The sequence below is a fragment of the Perna viridis genome, chromosome 9 (genome assembly GCF_037379345.1).
Source record: "Perna viridis isolate PV_CMFRI_1.1 ecotype Kerala chromosome 9, ASM3737934v1, whole genome shotgun sequence".
NCBI classification, from domain to species: Eukaryota; Metazoa; Mollusca; class Bivalvia; order Mytilida; family Mytilidae; genus Perna; species Perna viridis.
Window position 1 is genome coordinate 34362322 of NC_142453.1, and position 25685 is coordinate 34388006.

A 25685-nucleotide genomic window follows, 5' to 3' on the forward strand; every position below is an offset into this window, starting at 1 on the left:
CTCAATTCATGGTTTATTTGTACTTGAAATACTTTCACTAAACAGGTGCAAAGCTTTATCACAACCAACTACAGTAGTTATTCAGACAAGAAATTTATTACATTTAAAGCTAATGAGCAATGTTTAATATAAAAGTGTGAACATAGATGCATATTGCTCCTGAGCACATGAAAACACAGAATTGTTATGTTTGAGGCACATATGCTAAAAAAATCAGTAATATGGTCATTTTTGACTTCTGCAGACTTTCCAAAATTAAAAAAAAGTATGAATGAATAGTCAGCTAAGTACACCTACAGAATATCTATGTCTAATAAACTGATCACTTTCCCTCTACTAATTTCTGATATTGACATGTTAAATTCATTCTATAATTCACTCTCAAACAGTATGCTACCAAAATGTTTCAACACTTTCCTCTTGTGATGCCAACTTTATTTGACGTCACTAATTATTTAGAGTACCAATCTGCCAGTAATAAAATTTAATATTTATTTGAAATAACAATGAAGTATTCAGAAATTTTCAAATAAATGGTTATCATGAATAACCAAAATATCATCACTCTTGCAAACAATGTCTAAAGATTTAACTCATCCATGTGTTCTTGTTAAATCTTGGCCTCCTTCAACACTAGTGATCATATTTTGGTTAATCCCTCTTACCATTTAATTATTCCATGTCTTCTCAAAATGTCATACAAATTTCAGACAATTACCCAAAAAAATGAAATTAACCCTCCCTTCAATGTTAAGATGATTAAGTAATATATTGGTTCTCCAGAACTCTGAAAAAAGCCAAAACGTAAACAAATTGAAAGAGTAATCAAGGGAACCAAGGTTATAGCAGTAATCAAAAGAATGTAATCCAGGGACAAAGACCAGACATGGAAAACAGACATACACAACAAAGAACATAGAGTAACTAAAATCATACATACCAAGTAACAAAGCAAATGAGCAACTCAGACTCCACTAAAAACTGGGAGCATGGACCAGGTGCACCGGTAGGGTATGCGTCCTCTGCTTTTCTAGAAACACTCGCTGAGTTGCTCATAAAAAGTCAAGTCCGGGGTAGACGAAAGAAGAAAGGAAAACCATGACACGTTTAACAAATCAGCCCTCACGATGCAGATGGACACACTGCAATGACCCACGAGCCCACAATATTGATAGTTCCATTTGTGTCATTATACTGCTTCCTCAAAAAACCAAATGTAATCACAGTGATCTTGTTAATTGTGGAACACTTACAGATTTCCACAGGTATATCAACAAGAGACTTCAATATCAAGAATGAGATCTCTGCTCCAGGGTTTATATGCAGCAAGGGACGATATGGAACAATGTAATGTCATAAATCTCAATCATTATCAAACAAATTCTAGATAACTATTTCATGTCATATTTGAATGTAATTTCTTCATAAATGAATAAATTATTTAATTTATAATCAGAACATAACTTCATTTACTGATTGCGTTTTCAATGACTGTGGGCTGATATCAATGACAATGCCATGGGTAACAGGCCAGCTGATATCAGATTGCAACTAACGCTATCATCAAAGGGGCAAAGATGTCTAGACCACTTCCAAATATGTTAAAATTCATCAGTTTGGCAAAGTGTAAAATCTATTTGAATTATTTTTTACCATTCATATACAGGCAAATGTGCCACACATGAGAATCAGATGGTTTGCATCATATGATGATCATATGAATATCATATGAATCAAGCACCATATGATTATCATATTTGGCACATTTGGCTATGTACTGATATGAAGAGAGGTGTCACAATTGAAATCTCAATGTAGGATATAATAAAAAAAAATGCATGTATGAGAAAAACGTGCTTTTCCAAATATTTTGGATGAGGAAAATTTATAAACCTAAAATCAATCACTACATGCATGTTCCAATTTCACCATTGCTTGAACTACAAATATATATATAAAAAAAATACAGTAAAAAAAAAGTGCATTGCTTTAAAAACAAAACATAATATCCATGTACTCATGATTATACTACACAGAATAAAATCAACTTATACAATACATGATTATATTTACATACATATAATAATCAGGTACTCTAAAGCACATGATTCCTTTTGTGCTTTATGTTCCATATTTTTAAAATAAATACATATTACTTGCATAATCAACCTGGCACATTGAAAAAAAAAATACAATACAAATTTTAAAATATTGGTTAAAGCAAACAAATATAGAATCAACTACAACATCTGTCCTATAAACAGTCTTTATGTATACATGTATCTTCTTCATAAAAAGGAGCCTTTTACTTCAATTTGTTTACTTTAGAAATACAATTTTTTTATGATTTATTATCCCAGTTCTTGAAAATTTAGAAATACACAAAAACCACAATCTTTGAGTCATACTTCAAACTAAAAGCCAAGCAATTTCAATACTTTGCACCCTACTTAGCACAATATTTCTAAATGTTTTTGTAATTGCTACATAAACAATAGTCACATCAGTATCTTTACAAAATTTTCTGCATCCCTATAAATCTAACACTATTGTTATTAAGGTATTGATAAGTATTTTTTCCATGTCTTTGTCTCACTTTATTATCATGGAGTAAAGCCAGAAGGGGACCGGCACTGATCAAGAACAGCAGGACTTGGTGATCGTGTATTACGGAACTTGTGATGCATGCCACTAATCAGGGCTTTGTAAAGTGGTGTTGCTGTGCTGTATCCATTGCAAAGATTCGAAGGACTGTTTTCTGAGTGGATGTTCTTTCTTGGTGTGCCACCAGGAGACCTGAAACATTAAATTACATGTTAATTGCTCCATGAAAATCAAAGAAAAGCAGGTTTCTTCAAAAACGTATTTTTTATTTTCAAATTGAAATATATTTTTCCAGCTTTAATTATATTATTTATACATACTTTATAAATTATGCTTCTTCGTAACACAAACATGTCATTTTACAATAAACAAATCATTTCCATTTTCTTCTTCATCAACGCGTCAACTAAATGACATCTGTTAACTGTTTCACATACCTTGGATGGCCTGTTTTTAAGAGTTTATTTGGATCAATGGACAACAGTTCATCATGGAGACTTCTCAGTGATCCTATGGATTTCCATGTACCCATTGATGCTATAGACCTAATAATAAGATTGACATACAAGCAGTTCCATTGCCTCACTGTATGTAGGAACTAACAACACTCCATCCATATTTTTAGGATGTCCTTTCTGATCAACCAATACAATTTCAGCTTTCATGATTGTAGAGGTATTTAAGTAGTACTCCAGAAAAGAATCATGCAAAAAGTTATACATGGTTGGGAAGCCTACATATTTTCTTCTTCAGATATTTTGTTTAATATGTTACAGTAAACAAAAATTAACATGCGGGTTTTCATATAACCCCTGTCATAGGAGATATAAAATATAAAAAAATGTAATATAGAATTCAAAATTAAGGGTGATAACTCTGTAAATGACACTGAAACAAAAGAGAAACTACATATGTATTGAAATTTAAATGTGAATTATCTCCTAACAGCAGACAGATTGGAATGAATGATTATACATTTCATCATATAGATCCACAAAATATCTTAATAACAAAATTATGTGTAGTCTTTTTTGGGGGTATCACATATTATAGAATTTGCATGATTCTTACAAAGACTGCTACTTAATATGGAAAGGGAAGAATCTGAAAAGTCTGAGATGGTCATCTGAACAGACAGTAAAATGGGGTGGTGTTAAATCCTACATCAGTGATTAAATGGAACAGATAGTTGGTTTAATCAAGTTTTATTGCAGCAATTTTCTTTTAATGTAATAAGTAATGTTGAAGACATTCCCACTCGTTTTGTATTTCAAGCAGACACTGGTCAGACCTAAGGACATATTACATAAATTATCATATCAAAGCAATGTAAATTTATAAACAATTGGTCAGACAGAAATGATTGAATTTCATTTAACAGGAAGTAGATGTCCGACAGGCCTGAAATTCTGATGCCACGATATGGGACCCGTACCTGAGGCTGGATACCAAATATCAACAGGCTGTGATTATCAGTTGCTAAGAAAAGTGTTATACAAGTAATTTCTCTGCTCAGCTGCTGCCTGACAGACATTCCACATATTATAACCCGATTTTCAGATGTGAAATTTGGTCAACAATTTATCATTATCAGCAGAATGGACCACACTGATACTTTTACTAACAGCTAGTGAAAATGTGACGAAAATTTTACGTATTTGGATGACATGCAAATAAGGTTCTTGCACAAAGTAAATAAAAAGTAGTAATACAATTATCGTTCTGATATACTCGAGCATGTCTTGGTAATACTTAACAGAAATATTCGAAAGGAAAGTTCTTATAACTAATGTCAATATCAAGGCAAAAATTATAAAGTTGAAAAAAAAAACTAATTAAACTTAGACATGTAGTATCTAACAACATTTCATTCTACTCTCTGTTCAGATTACCTTTCTGATCAGCCAATCAGAATTCATCTGTCATGATTTTGAAAGCATAATTCAAAAGGGAAACCAAGGATTCTGAAAAGGTCATCTGAATTGAAAGTAGAATGGAGTGTTCCTACAGGCTGTGACTGACTAGAACAATTGATAGGTCTAATTTTAATTCGACTGGAAACAACTGTAAATATCCCAATACACAGAATAATCAGGTTAACTACTATTTCAAATTTTTCAACCTGACATCATTCAGCCTGACAAAAGCTTAAAAATATTCAATAAAGGAATCTAGCCTATGTTATGATATTGTCTTGTAAGCTGAAGTCTAGAGAGCATCTTACACTCTTACAAAATTTTCTATCAGAAATTTGCTCATGGAATAGACTCATGGGTATTTTTGTACTTGTTTAAGTGTGAGTTCAGTGCTCAATATACTCTGCATTGAAAACAATAAATCTGTGCCCAATGGCTCACGAGTGATACCCCCTTTTTTCCGCAATCATTAAATAGATGTTATACAAGTACAAAAATGCATTCCCACACCAATAAGATGCTTTGTATAAAAAGTCAACAGCCTGTGATTTATAGAAGCTGAAAATTATTAAGTCAGTGGGTAAACAGGAAGTAGATGAGCAAAAAACCAGAAAAGGGGAAACATGGTACATGTCATCATTCAAAAGCAATACACTAAATATCTAAGCATTCCCTCCAATGAAAGCTGAGAAATTTGCTACATAAAAAAATGTGTTACAGAATAAGTTCAACAACAGAATGACAGACAAAGATAAAAGAGTTTACCAATTCTACCATAAAAACAAATCTTTTCTTGTCACATAAGCCTTCTTCTATTCCAAGTTTTTTTTTTAATTTATTCTGCCACTGATAAAAAAAGGATGTTATAAGATAAAAAGTTGAATTAAATTGCCATAGTATATACATTGGTGGGGGAATAGACATATAAAAGAGACTTATTCGGAATGACACCAACTTACCCCCGTCTGTTATCCAATTTTTTTGATTTCATACTGGCAGGAGTATCAACCTGAAATAGAATTTAAAAACTTAACTGTTTAGTGTTTGGTAAATGTTGCAAAAAATTAAAGTCAAGACAGTCTAAAACTACACACCCTTAAGGCCTTTTACATGAGTTCTGTAGTGTTTTTTTTCCGATCCTCTCTTAAAGTTTTATGAAAACACGTGTGGATGTAAATGTAAAAAAGTTTCTTATCATCACATCATTAAAAAAAATTGTTTCAAATTAAAGTGTGTAATATTTAATTCACAAGACAATTTTAGATATACATACTTGACTATTCACATCTTTCAATGGTGTACGTAATCTTTTGTTATAATGGTTTGGTGGACCAGCTGTTTTATCTGGACTAGTCACATGAACTTTGACCTTTGAACTTGTAGGCAAAGGTGGAGGAGGCGGAGCTGTTGGGATTGGTGCATTTTCATCGGATCTCAATTTTTTCTTTTCTGCAAGTCGTTTAGAAAATCTCCTTCCTTTGGATTCTGAAACAGTCGGCAATAAATGTTGACTATTGTTTTGTACCATATCATTTTAGATGACTACTATGAAGTTCAGTTTTATTAATGTGTAAATGGCAAAAAACGTGCCAGAGGAGCAAATAAATAGCAACTTCCAATACATGAACAGTCTTCTTCTACTTTTAGGGAAGAACATCTTTGCAGAACTAATATATCATTGTGATGGAATCCATCTCTGTGGACCCTGCTGTGATAAAAATGCTGTACACCAGCCATTGTTTCATCATGTGACCACAGTGCGGATAATATATTTTACGAATTATGTTGTTTTGGTTGTCAATTTTTACACATATTTACATAATGCAAAAATTTAAACATTAGTTAATTACTGTTATTTTTATTTTTTTTTAATATGGTAGTTTATTGGATTTGTTCCAATAGAAATTTGTAAGTTAACATTAACTGATCATCCTTCATTTTACATGAAAACTGTGATCAGATAAGCAATTGGTCATCTGTTATTGGTTTATAATAGTAAAATCCAGATTGAAAAAAAGCACAAGAAAGAAATCTGTGTCAAGCAAAATTCATTTGACCTAGAGGTCAAAGTTCCAGGCTAAAGGTCACCAACCACAGTATACTACACATCATCTTGGACTCACCTACCCTCAAACCCAAAATCAAATCCCTATACAAAAAGACAAAAAAAAAATAACATCCTTGACTGAAAGATTTCAATCTCTTATACTAATAATGCTAGGGTGAAAAATTAACAGAAAAAAATATCCTGAAGTAGAAATTTCACTTCAAGTGTTAAAAAATAAGAAAATCAGCAGAAGAACTCTTGATTTCAGGTTGCAATTTTTAATGGATTTGTGACCAAGTCAACCAATAAAAATGTTAGATATAAATTTCCATGAAATACATTTTATATTGCATTTTAATTATAAAATCTGATGGTCTACGGCAATCCATATCGAAGAATTACAAAAACGCTAAATTTTGACAAACTCTTAAAACTTAAAATAACGAAATAAAAGAACCAGAACAGTAAGAATCATGTTTTTTTAGGAATTTATTTTCACGCAACAATTCAAGGAAAGATAACTCAGTAAAGAAAATTACTACCATGTCAGTGAGGAACTTTTTTCTATTTTTGCAATCCCTATTTGATTTAATTCTATGAATGCTAACAAAGACTTGCCCTAAAACTAATTGTAACATTAAAATTGTGTAGTCATATGTCAATAACTGTTGGAAAAATGTGACATTCTATGAAAAGTTAGCAAGAATAATAGGATAACTAACTGAAGGAGTTAATAACCAAAATATTATTACAAGTGCCAAGGAACATCTAGATTTAATGAATGTTCTGAAGTGTTAATTCCTCAAGCGTTCTTGGCATGGGTGATCACATATTCATGATAACCAATTGATTATCCTATTAATTACATAGTTTTTTTCCTAATTTATCAATATTTTCAACATGAATTTCAAATTCTGTGATTGGCAGATTGATATCAAAGTTGTGCCGTTTTGGCAGGATAAAGTCAGAGTGTGAAATTATTGAATTTATTTCACAGAAAGTATATTGTCAATATAATGGTGTGTTTGTTATTTATTATTTTTTGTGTTGCTTTCATATTTTGTATAATAATATGAAATCACGTTTGCGTTACCACTACAAAATGCACTAGACTGTGGGGGTATATGCATAAAATTGGCATGAATTTGTAATGCAATGATGGTAATGCATCTGTATACCAATATCACTGACCTAGCATAAGGGGTTCATGTTGAAATGAACTTATCAGAAAACTTAACGTTAAGTTTGTGGACGCCATTAACACTGCCACCCGAAAGGCAAAACATTTTGGTTCATATCACATCATTATTTGCATATTAATTCAACAAAACAAAAAGACTACACAGGCACTATAGTAATTGGTAATATAAGCATGTCACTGCTAACTAATATTAAATGGTATCAAAATCATTATCTAATTGGCAATACCTAATGAATAATTGAAAGCCTTGGTCATTCCATTCTTCAGCTGCTCAACTTTCTGTTCACACTCAGTATCAGAAACTGAATAGCGGGCATCTATGTCTGTTCCAATCATGCTCAGCATTTTCAACTATTAAAAAAGAATTGAAACTAAGTAATGGTCTATTTAAAATGAAGCAAAGGATTTTTTTTATTTTTAAAGAGGTCTACATGTAAATGTAAATGTGTATTTAATTGACCTCTAAATAATCCCAGCAACTATTGGTTCCCTGGAAATGCTGTACATAATCGCTGTGAATATGGGTTATGGATTATTTTATTCCCAACATCATACAATTAGTTGATAAGGCAACCCAATTTTACTGACATCACAGTTTTGTGCCAAACATAAGCTATGTCCTTTTAGAATGAAAAGAATGTGATTTACAGACTCTATTTTACCACTGCTTTATGTCATTATTTAATATGCACTATCGTTTAAGGAAGATAAAGTGACATAAATGGCCAGGTCATGGAGAAACAATGATTAAATGGAGTCACCATAAATTATTAATTAATTCTGGTTTTATTTCCAGTCAAAATATGCTTGGGCAATAGATGAGCATGAATCACTAATTGTGTGTGTTACATGATTTTAATGAGGAACTTCATGCTTCATAAATGCAGCATATTAGAAGTACACAAAATATATTTGATATCTTTCCTATAAAAGACTATAGCAGGACTTATAAGGATCATTTCAGCAATTGAAAGTTTCTTTCTATCTATCATTGTTTTCAAGATATTGGCGGAAAACTAAAAAACTGTCATTTTCCTCTGTCAAGGGCAATAATTCTTACAAGGAGTCCTCTGACAACTTTTATCCATAAAGCTTTTTTGTCCTAATAATAACAATCATTTCAGCCATTGACAGAAGTTGGCTAAACCTAATGGTTTCAGAGATATATGCGAACAACTACTGTCTAACCCCTATGTTCTACTTTTAGTAAGGGCAGCCATGTTTTTTGACATATTAAAAATCCCAACATCAGTTCTATGCAGGATATCCCTAGGAACATTCATACTAAATTTGGTTTCAATTGGTCAAATAGTGTCAGAAGAGAAGATTTTTTAAAGAAATAACATTAAAAATAGCAAAAAACGTCACAAAAGGGCAATAACTCCAACATGGCTTAACAGATTAAATCGAATATTTGATCACAGACAGATCTCATCATACTGAACAGTTTCACGCACATCAAAATTTAGCTAAACCTAACAGTTTTGGAGACATAGGTGAAAAACTACTGTCTGACCTCTATGTTCTACTTTTAGTAACGGCAGCCATGTTTTTTGATATATTCAAAAATCCCCATATCTGTTCTATGCAAGATACCCCTAGGAACATTTTAACCAAATTTGGTTTGAATTGGTCAAGTTGTGTCAGAGGAAAAGATTTTTGAAAGAAATAACATTAAAAATAGCAAAAAATGTTGAAAAAAGGGCAATAACTCCAACATGGCTTACAAAAACTTGACTGCAGATGGATCTCATCATGCTGAACACTTATACCCTTGTCAAAATTTAGCTACACCTAACGGTTTTGGAGATGTATGTGATAAATAACTGCCTGACCCGTATGTTCTATTTTTAGTAATGGTGGCCATATTTTTTGACAGATCAAAAAACCCCACAACAGTTCTATGCAGGATTACCCAAGGAACATTCATACCAAGTTTGGTTCAAAGTGGTCATGTATTATCAGAGAAGAGTTTTGACAAATTGTTACCAGGATTACCCACTCATACATGTTATACTGAATACTGAGAAGCAGTGACCACTATTTAGTCTTTAGTGTAACTTGGTTGGGAATCAAACCAACAAATGCCCAACTTTAGTCAAACATGCTACCCCAAGACCAACAAACCGTTTTTATAAAAATGTAGAAATAGATTTTTTTTTGTGATACTGCAGTATCACAAAATAAACATTTATATGTACCTTCATGTATGAAAAGAGTCCACCATTTTCTTCTTTTTCTTTTTTCCTCTTCTTTAGCAAATCTTTTACTACCTCAGGACTGTTATCTAAATGTTCTATCAGCTCCTGTTGGTAAAACAAATATTGCTTTAAACTTCTTACTGCAATTTAATTTCATTGATGCTGATATATGCATCGTTTTACTAGCTTGTGGGTTTAGTATAAAATCTACAAGGTGCATGCCTAGATAATATTCTGGCATAAAAATAAGTGTAAACTGTAAAAACGGTAGCTCTGGGTAATAAATTCATAAAGGTTCTATTCTGTTGAGTAGTTATAAAAGTATGCAAATATAAAAAAAAAAAGGTCAATATTATTTTTCACTTTCCACAGTTAAGCCTATATATGTTAACAAATATTCCCAGGGACTCCAACTGGAAGGTAGTCAAACTTTAAAAAAATCAAATATAGTGTCTTTATTGTGGTGTTGTTGTTGAAACAACCTTCAGTGCTTTTTCAGTTTCTGTTTCTGCCTGATCTTCAAACTGTTCTTCAGTCAATAGTTGACAAAAACTTCTCTTCATAGGAAAGGCATCATCAAATTCCTCAAAGTTTTCTAAACGTTTATCTCCCATCTTTGTTAAAGTATAAAATCTAAAATGAACAATATAATTATATTATGACAAAACAAGTTCCAATGTCAGAGTGGCAACCCTCTAGAGTGTTTCAATGGGAAGTGTCATAAAAGCCCTATACACAGGTATGAAAAAACATAATTTCAGAAATGTTTATTCAAATTTGTTTACATTTAAATACCTCACAAGAGATTGGTTTGCTGGAACTAAAGTACATGTTGTATTTGGATTGATTAACAGATCATAGTTTTATGTCAATTTGGCAGGGATATTTATCAATTTCATAATGAGCATGTCAATAAATTGAACATGAACTTTATATTGCAACCCCTGATGATTGGTCAGTCATTAATATGATAATGTTTGCATAGTCCACAAGTGCCTTATATTTTCAAAAAGAAATAGCCATTTATGTGCATGTATGTATATGGAGGAAAATTTAACAGTGTTAGAAACAGTTATTTTTTTGTTGTTGATATAGACCCATCATAATTTGAGCAACTTGAGCCGATTTCATTATAGACCTGCCTGATTTTACATAGACTCGGTTCGTAGGTCTACTGCTTAATTCTTTCACTGATTTAATATATGAAATATAAATATTCCCCATATACATGTACAATTTGTATCCTATTTTTGTCATTTTAAAACTTCAAGTTCATGTTGTGTTTGTAATGGAAAAATCATTTTCTTTTTTATTTTACAGTACAGTAAACCTTTCTTAAATTGCCACCTTTTATTCAAGTGGTTGAATGTGTGTGTATCAAGTTTGACGAAAGCGAGGTATGATCAAACTGAAAGTAAAAGTGTTAGTTAAATGATCAATGGGAACCACAGAAAAAATGTTATATTATTGCATTCCTATTAAGGTAAATCATTCCTAATGTTTCTAGCAGATAGATTTTCCTAGTTTTCTCAAAGATGATGTCCAATGAACATACTTTTAGGCTTTTAATTTCAAAAAACGAAGGTCACTAAACTTAATTTTGAGATACTTGAACCTTAAAGGTAATCTTTTACAACATTCTATATCGATTCTGTAAGGAATTTTCAATACTTAGTGAAATACACATATACACTTGAAGATAACAATTGATTAGGTTATGCTGTTGGAGGTTAACAGGATCAATTTATATCTTTGGTACCTGAAGAGCTGTATCCACTAGCAATATGCAGATTTGGCATTTTAATGTGGGAAATTCAATGCAGAAATTGGCAGACAATTTGATGGCGATAAGGGAGGTCGGCCATGAAACAAGGGGTGATAGACAAAAATCATTTGATGTTTTCCTTGTAAGATTTAACATAATTCAGTACATTTTTATTCAGGTAACATGGTACACTTGTTAGAGAGTTAAGTCAGTGTGATTGCCCTATTAATAAATATTGATATTTAACTTTATACCATATAAATTTAACCATAATAAGCTCAAGCACTGGCTCTCGCTGCTCTTGGATTTGAAGTATCTGAAATCTGAGCAACTGTACAAGGTCAATATAAGCTCACACCAATTTGCGTTGTGAACTCTATGGTTATTATGTGTAAATTACCCTTAAGGTTCCCAGATATACTAATGAAAAGAAGTCATGTAAAAATAAATTCATCTTTTTTGATAGTTTTCAAGTCTTTTTCTATTTTTTTTTTACTTATTTAAAGAAGTGAATGTTATGTTTTTAAAAACTTCGGGGAAACACATGGATGTACGTACGGGTATCTCTGCTGTTCAACTGTTGCTGTTGTCAAGAACCTAACCCGTCTTGGAAAAAAATATAACTCCGATTGTATTATCAAAATTGCACCATAGCTTTTCTAAGATAGGAAAGGCAATCATTTTCTTGTTTGGAATTTGCAGCTGTTGTCTGAATTTTGTTTACATCACATGATATGTGCAAAATATTCCCATCATCTGTGGAGAACTGTAATAGTTCTAGTATCTATACAGATTGATCTGACAGGCCAAAACTAAAATGGATGTGGCTAGAGATACCTTTAACGGATAAAAAAAATTGTAAAGTATTGCAAAGTGCTATAAAGTTATTGACCATTTTGAGAGCAAGGCGAAAGGGGGTATGGGTATGGAATTTTGTGAAAACAATTGTTAAAGTTATTTATTTATTGAAAAAAAAACTCCTTTATATGATTTTTACGAGTCTTGCACTGACGGTACATGTATGGTACATTGTAAATTAAAAGCTCACGGTGCTCGCTGATTTAAGCAATGCTTATCCCATATTCAATCATAAGATCTAACCTACGTAAACAGTGACAGTGTAACCTGGGTTTAGATATAGTAACCTTAAGTTAACTGACTGGTCCTTTTTGGGATTCGGCTGTGGTGGTCAAAACAAAAAATATCTCCAAACGGGATTACAGTAAACTGACTGACAGCACGGATAACTCTCTTTATATATATGGACAAGGAAATATTTCTCAACCTTTACAAAAGTATCGTACGCCCACATCAGGCGTCGGTTTCACAAAAAGTCGTAAGTGTGATATTGATCATAAATCATGATGTCACAATGCTATTTTAGTTTATGAAGTCATTACTTACAATCAACTCTAAACTTACGACTTTTTGTGAAATCGAGACCTGGAGAATGGGAGTAACATATGGTCAGTCATTTATAAGAAAGAAGCTATTAAATTGAAAACATCCAAAGAAGGGCAACAAAATTAGTTAAAAATATACAACACTATGAGCTAAAGTGAGAGACTTGCATATCTAGGTTTACCATCACTTCAATACCGCAGGTTAAGATCAGATAATGTGCAAACATGTAGACTCGATAGCAAAAGTTTAATTCCAATTAGACCAACAACAACCAGAGGGCAAAATTTCAAAATATATAAGAAGTATTCTAGGACCAATGTAAGGAAATACAGTTTCTCACGAAGAATATTAGATATATGGAATAATCTGCCAAATACTGTTGAGGAAAGCAATTCGGTAAACGCATACAAAAACAATCTCAATAAACATTGGAACAACCTCGTAATAAAATTTACGCCAGATGTATATGGACCGGAAGTCCAAAAGGCGAACTTGAGAAGGGTCTTAGACTTAAGGGCTTTAAGCCCAGATTATATGTCTGACCTCGGCCTCGGGACAAGGTAAACAAGGTAAACAATATCACTAGATCTAAATAAAGCAAAACTATTTTCAGATTGTTTTTGAACCAGTGGGTATCTGTGTTAAGTTTGGACAACTGTTACAACAAGTTTGAGGAAATATTGAACAAGATGATACTTTTCCGATCTTTTTTTCAAATCAAATTATCCGCCCTTTCTTCGTTCTCGCACCTGGTCGAAAACTCACGATGATCGCTCACATCCGGGTATTGCTAGGCGCCTGTCGCCATTTCAGAAAGTGTCGGAGCGGTCGAAGATCGCTCTATTGCGTAATTCTCCAGCGCATCCAAGCTTTTTAGGGGCTTGCGTCCCCCAAGTATTCATCTTAACTACCCCTTTACTTACTTTATTCAAAGCGAAGGCTTAAAATTCTGTAAAGAATTTTTATTTTATTTGATCAGTGTCAATCATGGAGCTGTGAAAATGGTGTCCGTTAAAATCCATTTCTGTCAAATCCTAAAAGGAAAGACCTGTGGGTCAAACCTAAACAATTCAGAAATTTATGTTAGAAGAGAGTGCTATTGCTATGGAAAAGAAATCGTCAAATCGTCAATCCTCCGTCCCACCGAAGCAAAATGGTTCGGAATCAAAGAAATCTGGTGAGCCGTTCAAATTGTGAATGTTGACATCTTTACTACTTGTTGAGTTAAATCTTCTATTTACCTCTCAATGAAATCACAACTGATTAACAAATACAATTACTCCAAATTCTGACATCTGTTATAATTATTACTATCGTACAAGAAACCAACATGTACAATTTTGTTTCAGTGTACATAGTTAGGAAGTATAAATGTAGATGGATCACATTATTAAACTAATCTGTGATTGATTCATGTAAAACTAGTGTTCACTGTACATGTTCATATTTGTATTGCAAAATGAAGCTGGGATAATGTTATACAGCAAATATCAAACCCAAGAAATTCATGAAAATAATTGTGCAAAATTATTCTCATTTCAGATAATGGTAACCAAAAACAAGTATCATCAAAGTATGCTAGGAGAAGGGAAAATAATGGCAGTAAATCATACTACCAAGATGCTAGTCCCAGACGAACTACTCCTCAGAAACAAAGATATAATGTGGACAAAAGACCACGACCCAGGGGAGGAGGATATTCTAGAGAAGAGGTAATATTCCAATGCTTGGCTTAGGCCACTAGCCCGGGCCTAGTAAAACTTGATTCAGGCTAGTGAAATGATGTATACTTTTCTCGATTGTTGCATCCTATACAGTCATCTAAATAATCTATCATTCGAGCTAGTCATTGAAAATTTTGAAGGAAAAACTGGTATTCTTTACTTCCCTCCAAGAACGTTGTACTACGTTTACACCTGTAGGGCTATCTGTTCATTTGTCTAGAGGTTGTGTATCTTAATATTTGTTAAGAGGTTTGGTGAATTTGAGTTAAAATGTATGTCTTAGAATCAATCTCAAATCTCAATTTTACTTTTCATTGTTTCCTGTCTTTATTTTTTTTTTTTTCAGTGTTATTGTATGGGACTTTAAATGAAATAAACCACATGTTTATTGACAGCTGTTTATTGTTTTAACCTATATAGTAGTCATACAAAAATGTACAAGAGAAGTCCTTAAACTTTGGTCATCTATAGATGGTGTATGGAATACACATCTTACTTTGTTGAGATGGAGTTTGTAATTTGGAAAGTGTTTTTGTTAAAACTGGTCTTATTCTTGAAATATTGTGTTAAAAGTATTAGTTGCATGACTAACTTAAATGGACTTGCTGTTTGTAGTTGTATTATGAATGTTTAATTTTAGATTTAGCCTTTTAAATTATATTGATTTTTAAGGGAGATAATTTGGTATTGCACCATCACTCTGCAATTGAGTAACTTGGGTGCATTGTACAAACACATGTACAATATACATATACTTGTTTCAAGATATTGTTAACATAGGTGGTTATGAGTTTTTGGAGTAAACTTTTGATTTTTATTATTCTGAAGTACTGTCCTCGGACTAAAAGGCCTAATAGGCTGTGTTTTCATGAACTTGCATTGGGTAAGTCTGAAGTCGTAGAGAATAAAGCTAGCTAGGGCCCTGTAATCAATGGCTAATTAACACATTATTGGACAAGAAGTCCCTATCATTTTGACAGAAATGACCCATATGGTGAATACAACAATGCCACATCCAATGATCTCAGAGACTACTCCTTCAGTGTGAAAGTAGACACTTGCCTGGTGGCTATTGTGAGTTGACAGATTTTAGGGCACACAAAAATATATTTCAAGCACCCGTGCAGGCAAGCAATTTTTATTTTGAAAATCTATAAATTCAATATCAATTGCTAGCACCTACAATTTACATTTTTTTGTACATGTATACCTTATTTAAGAAAACTTCAGTGAAAATGATGATATGGCCAAGTTAGTAATTGAAGTATGACTGTATCTGGTTGGTTAACATTAAAATCTTCAACTAACCAAATCTGCTCTTGTGAATTGAAAAGCAATTTGCCCAGGCCATTGTTTATTTATTTCATAATCAATGTTGATGCTTTGATAGTGTTTTCCCCAGAAATTAGTCAAGGCATGGTTGTGTAATTGTTTTAGAGGCACTCTACCATTACAAAAGGTCATATTGGGAGCAGCCTTCACCCTAGTGTGATGTAATATGTCATAAATGTGTCCAACACAACAACATACACTACCTTTAACCAAAATTTTTATTTCTCTACTCTTCACAGTGGAGTCACTCAACTATTCTGTGACTCCATCAAAGTGAAAACAGAGATTAGATTGCTTCATATGAAGACTTTTCAAAATTTTGTTCTGTCCTTAACTGAAATGTTATTAATCGGCAAAAACCATGAAGTATATCTTGGTATGAAGACAGTGTAAGTAAACTACAAAGAATTTTAGAAGTGATGACTCCACTCAAAATGTCTTCACACTGGACAGTGGAAAAATTAAAATTTGTGTTGACAGTACATAGCAATATGTTTATCTGTCAATCAGTTAAAAAAATCATTTTGTCAGTGTGGGAAACCATTTTTTTCCCAACTTGCCATTCTGGCTAGTTGAATATTGATCTTGCTAGCCAAATAGAAATTCAACTAGCTAATTTTTGGGGTTTTTTTTTTGTCTGTACTATCATCTGTTTTCTCTCGGATTTGACTATCTTCTGCCTTTCTTTTTCTTTCTTCAACTATCTTTTCATTCATATTGAAATTTATCAAAAACTTTTCCATTTTTGAATATTCCCTCCCATTGAAGTTTTTTATGTACATTACAGTAACAAAATAAGTACTCCATTTCTGAAATCATATTTTAAAAAAAAAATTATATTTCAACAGATTCATCATTATGAAACAAGAAAATCATTTGCTTCTTGTTCATTTTTATTTTGACAATAAACAACTAATTTGCAAGGTAACAAATATTAAATTACCAAGATAATTTAGTTTGAATACTAATACGAGATTAGGACCGTCGCCTAGGTTTTGGCACATCCTGTTTACTGGAAATTAAAATGGCAAATTGTAAACAATGCTTCACAAGTCAATAAAATTGTGCATATCATGCCAAAATTCACTTGACGTATTCAAGCTAAACTTCTTAAAATGTAGGGAACACATTTTTAATGTATGATATTAAGAGATGTTTTACTTAATAACCTTTTGGCTGGTTAACTTTCCTTAGAACTTGCCAATGAAATGACGGTCACCAAATTGACGAGTGTAAGCAAATGAGAACTCACCAAAATACACATCTGCTCGTATTTGGCGAGCTGGCGAGTGGTGGTTTCTCACACTGTATGTGTATAAAATGAATAATGTATGCTTTATTTCCAGGTGACGGAGGAGTATCCAATTGATTATGGTTCACCTCTGTTAAAAGGTAAAAAGGTTAATCTAAACCATTTGCTTAACTTTTCCTATGCTCGTGCAGAGACATATGATGACCCTCCACATTGGAGAGGAGCAGGAGCCAGGGGCAGTGGTAGGAGAAGACAGAGTGGGAAAGTCAGCTACAACAAAGAACAGTTTCTACAAGCCAAGTAAGCTGTAGATTTTATGACATTGTAGGTTTAATGGACTTGTCAAAGAGTTTTAGAACTCTCTTTGCATGCATGTATATTTTATTTTAGTTGTGTTAAATTGTATTAAATTAAAAGCTTCTAGCAAAAGTAACAGAAAGGTGACAACAGTTTGCAATGAAAAACATTCTGTTTCGTTTTCGTGTTTACAACCCTGACCCACATGTACATGATGTATTTATTGATAGTATTCTTGTGTTGTAAGTCCTATAATTTGGTATGGTGTTAATGACATCAATTCACAGCATGTATATAGTCTGTTTATCTGTTAGGCTTCGTTATGTAACAATTATGTTTTCATGTTGCAAAGCGCTGCTTTTTTAAAAGATATTTAACCTTCATTTCAGTTGTCAGTTCATTGTGAAAGAGAAAGGGGACTATGCCATACATAATATTGATCCTGACAAACTTGTGGATTGGGAAGCTGTTGAATTGATAGTAAGATATTATACAGTGATATGTCAAATTAATATTTGAATTTCTTCAGTTTTTGTTGTGAAGAAAGTGAAATCTTGTTGCAATCTGTTGTTCCCAGTTATGGTATCTTAATATTTTTTTCATTTTTAAACTGGTTGCATGCTAACCATGAATGAAGATTGTATGAGAAAACAATGTTTGCATACTTTGATATAAGAAATAATTTAATTTTATCTCTATTTTGTAGAGAATGAATGGCCATGAAGTGTCATCCTGTCCTATTTGTCTTGACAAACCACTAGCAGGTATGTCTGAATACTACTATTGAACGTTTTATTCCAAAAACTTTTTTTTGATAATGAAGATGTGGAAAAGCTATAGAGACTAGAAATATGGTTCTTCGAATTGTACAGTAGTCATATTGTTCTGAGGAAATTATAATAGTTTTTATAATAGTCTTTTGAGGTAAACAGAACTTGATCCTGAATAAATATACCGACTTTTTCAGGGATATTTTGTTTTATCAAATTTATGCTTTAATAATATTTTTTCTTTCTTGGTTTCTTAACTCAAGAATGGGATGCACATAATTGTTTAAACTTAATTTTTAGCCAAGATGACCAGGTGTGGACATATTTATTGCTGGCCTTGTATTTTGCATTACTTGGCCTTAGGAGAAAAGTCTTGGAGAAAATGTCCCATTTGTTATGAATCAGTCCATGAAAGTGACTTGAAAAGGTTGGTGTTTTGTATTGGTCAATTCTGATTTACTTGTACTGAACCTAAAATTGTCTTAGTGTTAGAATATTCTTTAAATGGACTTAATGAACTGAATGAAATATTCTTTAAATGGACTTAATGAAGTGAGTATTCATTCCATGTTGTGCCATTTAATCATAATTACTGTTTAATGGTGCTTAAACCCTGTAACATATTCACCCAAGTGGTTTGTTGAAAGGTTTACTTGAATATTTGCAATATAACTAAAACGAAAATATTCCCTTGGTGAATGAACAAATGACTTCAGGACAAGTACTTGTTTACTTATAAAAAGAACAACACTAATTAACATACAAGATGTAATCCACTCGTACATAATTTTATGACCCCCAATTTTTGAAAAATTACCCCTAAATTTGCTACCAAAGGGGCCGTTGACCCTCCACTGTTAAACTCTGCAATAAAAACTGCTGAATAGTTATCAGGGAAATGATAAGAATATTTTTGTATCCTTTAAAAGCATTTTGAAAAAAATTAATTTGGTTAATTTATTTCAGTGTAATGATGCAAGAAGTGCACAAATTTAAATCAGGGGAGACAATTACAATGACTTTAATGAGACGTGAGAAAGGCATGACATATGCTTTACCAAAATATTTGTGGGAGAAGAAAGAAGGCAGTATTCATAGCTACAATGGTATGTTTAGCTATTAATTATTTGTATTATTCAACTTATATATGAACAAAAATTTCAATTGGTTTGAATTTTTTTTCTCTCAATTTGAACCATAGTTTTTGTGCATCTACTGTTTATGCTTAAAACTGGGATAGTTTATTTTTCAAGCTTCACTTTAACAGGAAAATAAATGTAGTTTCACATGTTTTCTGTTGTAGATGAAACTAAAAAGACCAACTTTTTAAAGTTATTGTCAATATCTGAGAAAGATATACTGACCTTTGTTCTGCAGCCTGAGAGACAAGCTTTACAAAAGAAGCTGGAGGAGGCTGAGGTAAGTAAGGCCAAATATTAAATGCTGTTTATTTCCCTTATCCTTGTTGACTTGGAAAATTGATTGTACTTTACTGACAAAAGGTTATACATGTTACATATCACTTCATTCAATTCCAGTGTTTTTGTTTGTAAGGCTTACCAGTGTTTCCTCTTCTAAAAAAATCTGAATTATTGTCCTGCTTATCTACCCATACCTGGGCTGGTAAAGGTAAGATGGGAAAGCAATATGTTAATTTCAGCGAAAAGATAACAGTGGTATATACATTTATACTGCAGTCATTCTATTAGAGCAACCATAATGTATTGAGAGTATATTAATTGGTAATAAACGGTCATTAACAGTGTATAATACTTTGGCCTAACCTATTTTCCTGCCCTTGAATGAACTACCTGTGTATCCCAGTGTCAGTATCGGGGGCCACTAGTTTGGAGAAAACGTTGCAAATATGTTGTATGAAAATTAAACTTTATCAAAAATTGATGAGGATGGCAGTATAAAGATAATAACAGATATTGACTAGTAATAAAAACGACACCTGAATTTAGCACGAATTTAAAAAATTTACTCAGATTCTATACCTCATCAGTTAAGGGCTGTTCCAGCAAAACATACATGGAACCCGGGAACATATTTTAATATATACTTGGTTGTGGGTTGGTGGAAAATGCATCTCTGGCCTGGTACTGAGCTTGGAAATTCACTTCTGTGGGTGGTTGTTGGGAAATGAAGGAACATTCTGTTGTAAGTTGTTTTTTACTTTCTCGAAATAGTCCAAAATGAATCCTGTCATTGTATAAACCTTTGTATAAAGATATGTCAACTTCCGTCGTTGGTTGATGTGGTTCATAACTGTTTCTCGTCTCTCGATTTTTATGTAGATTAGACCGTTGGTTTTCCCATTTGGATGGTTTTACACTATTAATTTTTGGGGCTCTTTATAGCTTACTTTTCGGTGTGATCCAAGGCTCTGTGTTGAAGATCATACTTAGACTTATTATTATGGTTTATACTTTAAATAAATTGTGACTTGGATGGAGAGTTGTCTCATTGGCACTCATACCACATCTTCTTATATCTATTCATTGTGTCTGAATTATCATCAAAGCAACTCTTCCACAATTTAACTTTATGGGTTCTTTTGAAACTGAATTTGAACAGTTGTTAAATCACTATGTAGTCATTGCATACTGATATAAAAAATAACCCATTCCAAAACTTCAAAATGAAAGGGTATAGGCTATTGAGTAAATGTGTAGGTGACAAAACCACCAAATTATCAAAGAACAGGGCTTTTACTTCTATTCTTCATCTTAAAAATTGTCAGAGAATCTACAACGATGGACAAAATTACCATACCCTTAAACAACATAGCCCCAGTGTCCAAACAAGCAGAATTCTCAATATTGATAAACATCAAGATTACTTTATACTATCTTGTTCCTCACCTGCACAGAGTGCATGCAAACTTAAATGATGCTTCAGTACAGCATATTTCAAGCTGAAAGTGCTAGATATACAAGAAGAGAAGTTTTCTTGAAAACATTGATCCCTGATAAAACAAATGGATTTTAGGAAACTTCACACAACTATCAAGTCAATCATATGGATACACACAGAAATTTCAGCTGGTTAGATGAGATACAAAATAGTTCATGGCAATACACCAGCTTCATATACAGTCACTGTTGTACAGTGTGGATCAATACAACTTCTGCATTATCTTCTACTACTCTTCATATACCTAATATCATCAACCTGTGATATAAAGTGGTTGTTTAAAATTTGATATGGACAAATACTCTTACAATTGCGAAAACCAGAAAGTTAATCCCTATATTCTGGCCTTCTTCGAATTTGCTCTTAGGCAAGACAAAATCAACTAGCTGTGCATTGGAAAGAGGATGTGTGCATAAAAATGAATGTTAATATATGAAACTATTTTAATATACAGATATATGAATGCACAAGTAGTAAAAGCATTAGTCTATACATGAATATGTGCAACAGGCAAAACAGCGAATATACATGTTTTTTAATCAGTGTCTTAGTTAGGTAAAATGGAGGCGAGCAGCGCCCCACCCCTCTGCCATATTACCCCCTTAGTGCCCATTTATAATTATCTAAAGATTACACTTTTGTTAATAAATTACCCCAAGCCAATTAAGAAGGGTCACCTTCATTTACCACATCCTGTTGTAATTAACCCTCAGGTGATCAATCAGCTGATCAGGGTTGTCGGATGATGATCATTGACAAGTAGAATTTGATCCCAATTGGATCCATCACCATTTCATGGACAGCCAATCATTGGTTAATAATTATTTTCTTTTGTACAATTTTAAAAATATTTTCAAGTTGACAGGTCTATGTTATGTAGAACCACGGGTGTAAACAATTGCATGTTGCATATTTTGTTTATTCAATATGTCGGTTATCTCTGTCAGTTCAAATCTTTTTAAAATTTTCTATATCATCAACAATACAGATAATTTTTCAAAAGTTATAATTACATTAGTTAGAGAAAATAATATGATTTTGAAATTTAATTGGAGCAATATTGAATATTTGTTACATTTCATTCAACATTTTACCTCATAGTATGTCATAAATGTTAAGAATCACTTGCCCTTAATCTCCTTTACGGTCTGATAGTATACTGCTTTAAATTCTCCAAAAGCAGTGTAAATTTTTACTTTCACATCATTCTTGTATTATTCAATAAGAATACATACAAGAAAACCAACAAAAAAAATGAACAAAGATATTTCTTAATTAATAGAAACATAAATCTTAAAAAAAAAAACCTTCAAATACACCAATGTCCCTTTTTGGTTGAAAAAACATGCTACATGTTAAAGTGCCCTCTTCCCTGCGCACCCTCTATTTTCAAATCCTAGCTAGAAGACTGATTATGTGTAAATGGAATGAAGAATTCATGAAATCATGCAATGTCTTGCTATTGTCTGTATGAAATACATGTATGTCACATGCAGCTGAAATATATAAAAAATTAAAGAATCACCATGGGAATACTGTTAAAGAATATATATATGAATTTAATATACAGATAAATGAACCCAAGCGGTAAAAGCCCTAGTCTATACATGAATATGTGCAACATGCAAGTGATAGGCAAAAGTACAGAATGTGTATAAATGAAATGAAGCATTCATGAAATCATGCTATGTCTTGCTATTATCTGTATGAAATATGTCACATGCAGCTGAATTATATAAAAAAAGTAATGTATCACCATGGAAATACTGTTAAGAATATACATAAATTTTAATTTGCTTCTGTTGGTGCCTATAAAGCTTGGGTTTTAACCTCTATGGGTGGGTAGGAGTGGAAAAATATCGCTTCTATGGGAGGTTACCCCGATTTTCAAGTGCCTTCCCCCCATCCCATGTATGTTTTACTGGAACAGCCGTAACATTTTTTTTTTTTTTTTTTTGAGGTCAATACACTTTTATATATTGTCTATATGTATTGTGTACCATTGTAGTAATAAGTAACTTAGACAAAACTGATATATTTTATGCGTATAAGTCTGTTAGATAGCCTGTATAACCATTGCATCTCAGGATTAAGAACTTTTTTATTATAATGTGCAATACCAATTGTATGTGGAGCATGATATTAAGTTATGGTAAAAAAAAGGTTTTTTTTTTTTTTTCAGACTTCAGAAGTAGCATTCATCGACTCAGCTCTACACTTACTTAAGGTAAATACAGTACACTCAGGGACATTTGGTTCTCTAACACTCAAATCAGAGTTTTAAATCTGTGTTGCTCAGTGAAACACCCTGTCCATCGGATTTTTTATGGGTGAAATAGGGGTGGTACACTCACCAAGCTGGGACATTCTATATTCTGGTTGTTAAGTGTGTATGGAAAACCACTGTGAAATTCACACAGCATGGTGAAGTGATCGAGGACAATGTGGACAATGGTACAATGTATCTGAGCTTCCAGGTCCCTGACCTTCAAACCTGAAAATCACAATTGGGGAGTCCAGGGGAGTTATAAAAATTCCAAATCCAATTGCAGAAATCTACACTAGTATTGACTTGTCCACCTTTAATCTAAGCTGTTGACACAATAAAATAGTGGTTGAGACTATTAGCACTTGATATCAACAATTGACAAATATAGTGCGAAAAGATAAAAAAAAAATTGTAAAATAAATATTTATTGTTGATAAACACTTAAAAACTGTCGTGTATTGAGTTATAATTAATAAAATCCATTTGTTGACCTGACACGCATCAGAGACTTGTATACAATGTGTTCATTTAAATTTAAAACTGTGAGAGGTTTGTCAAGCTGTTCAATTATTAAAACTATAAGAATCAAAAAGCATCACCAGACTTGTTTTTACAAGTCCGTCACTCAAATTAGAATATGTTGGTACAACTTTCAATACCTTTAAAGTGTTTTATTTATAATTATTATAGTTATTATCAAATTAAAAGTGCAGTATTGGAAATAAAGAGATTGCATTATTACTTGATAAAAATAAATATTATTCTGACTACATGATATCTCCCACTCCTGGGACGTAGCTGAAAATAAAAAAATAATACATCAACAAAAGATAGATATGTACAAAAATAACAAAAAAATAGAATGTACCGAATAAAATGATATGGCTATTATAAGTCTTTGTCCTAACAAGAAAGCTCTGAATTAATGAAGGATATACACCTGAGAAACAGAAACAGGATATACATTGTATCTTACAATGAATTCCCTGTCATGTCTCATTGAATTTTTTGACTATTACAAGATACAATATACAAATGGCGTTTGTTGGATGGAATCTGGGTGTTTCACACCGACTATGTCGGTTTAACACTGAGTTTCACTCAGGTCGGACTTAAAATGTTAGAGAACCATTCCCCTCTTGAGTGTAGTGTACATCATCTTACCTATTCAATCAAAAAAGAAAAGAGAAACTTTTAAAATTTGAAATCTCACTTCGGACATTAATTCAGGACTCCGTAGATGTTACATTATTATACTTTATATTGTACTTAGCAAGGATGATTTTCTTCCACTATTTAGCAGTTAATCCTGCTTTTTTTTCAAAACTGGGTTTTATGATTCCTTATTATACCCCACAGACAAATTTTGAATAAGGTTATATGGGACCCTGGGTTATAAAAGAAATTTTTTTTTTTCAGTCGAGAGAGTCATTTGTAGCTAAATCCAGTGGTACCAGTACCAGGTCATCATCATCATCTGAATCTACAGAGGAGGTAGAAATACCAGTGGTTACATCTAAGATCCTACCTTCTACTCAGGTAAAATGTGATTAGATTTTGATATACTGTATATCATGTTTCATTTGCACTTTTGGTTTACTTTTAGGTTTGGGAGTTTATAGCAGTGTTTTAGAGTTTTCAAAATTTTCAGTTTCGATGGGAAAACTTTAATTAAACATGATGGAGATTACCTTTTCCACACTTGAACTTCACTTTCCAAACTTAACTAATCCTTTGAAAAATTCAAGGTTTCTGCTTGCCAGAGGGAAAGTGGGGCATAGTAATGAACTTTCCCCCACCAGTATTGCACTTGCCCTGGATGACGGGAAATGGAATCTTGGAACACTGTATAGGAACCATAATTGTATGATATTGTTTTGGGAACAGCTGCAGCCTGCCTGGTGGTATTTGGGTTTCTTCCAGGTTCGTGGATGACCAGTGGGTGGGCTTGAGCTGACAATTTTCATTCTGGTGGGGTTGATGT

General features: G+C 32.6%; 2 protein-coding genes across 4 annotated transcripts in view; one reads left to right on the top strand and one right to left on the bottom strand.

Moving 5' to 3' along the window:
- LOC148607941 (uncharacterized) lies at positions 1–13942 on the bottom strand. Of its 2 annotated transcripts, none has more exons than XM_088543617.1 (8): positions 13835–13942; positions 10452–10602; positions 9970–10074; positions 7996–8119; positions 5794–6005; positions 5480–5529; positions 3042–3149; positions 1–2796 (listed from the first exon to the last, which is right to left on the bottom strand). In XM_088543617.1, the coding sequence occupies exons 2-8, from the start codon at positions 10581–10583 to the stop codon at positions 2604–2606; spliced, it is 924 nt and encodes a 307-aa protein (XP_088399743.1). In that variant the 5' UTR covers positions 10584–10602; positions 13835–13942; the 3' UTR covers positions 1–2603. The 2 variants fall into 2 exon arrangements, with proteins under 2 accessions (XP_088399743.1, XP_088399744.1); XM_088543618.1 differs by lacking the exon at positions 13835–13942 and adding an exon at positions 13577–13595 and having other exon boundaries at positions 2464–2796.
- LOC148607942 (E3 ubiquitin-protein ligase RNF10-like) overlaps positions 13915–25685 on the top strand; it is a 20096-nt gene continuing 8325 nt past the window's right edge. Inside the window, exons 1-10 of one of the 2 annotated variants that reach the window (XM_088543615.1) lie at positions 13915–14315; positions 14681–14850; positions 17541–17746; positions 18133–18223; positions 18450–18507; positions 18814–18940; positions 19480–19619; positions 19817–19932; positions 23615–23659; positions 25121–25240. In XM_088543615.1, coding sequence (XP_088399741.1) covers positions 14219–14315; positions 14681–14850; positions 17541–17746; positions 18133–18223; positions 18450–18507; positions 18814–18940; positions 19480–19619; positions 19817–19932; positions 23615–23659; positions 25121–25240 — 1170 coding nt within the window. In that variant the 5' untranslated portion in view covers positions 13915–14218. Of the gene's footprint in view, positions 14316–14680; positions 14851–15611; positions 15746–17540; positions 17747–18132; positions 18224–18449; positions 18508–18813; positions 18941–19479; positions 19620–19816; positions 19933–23614; positions 23660–25120; positions 25241–25685 lie in introns of those variants that run through there. The other variant, XM_088543616.1, reaches the window with a different exon arrangement.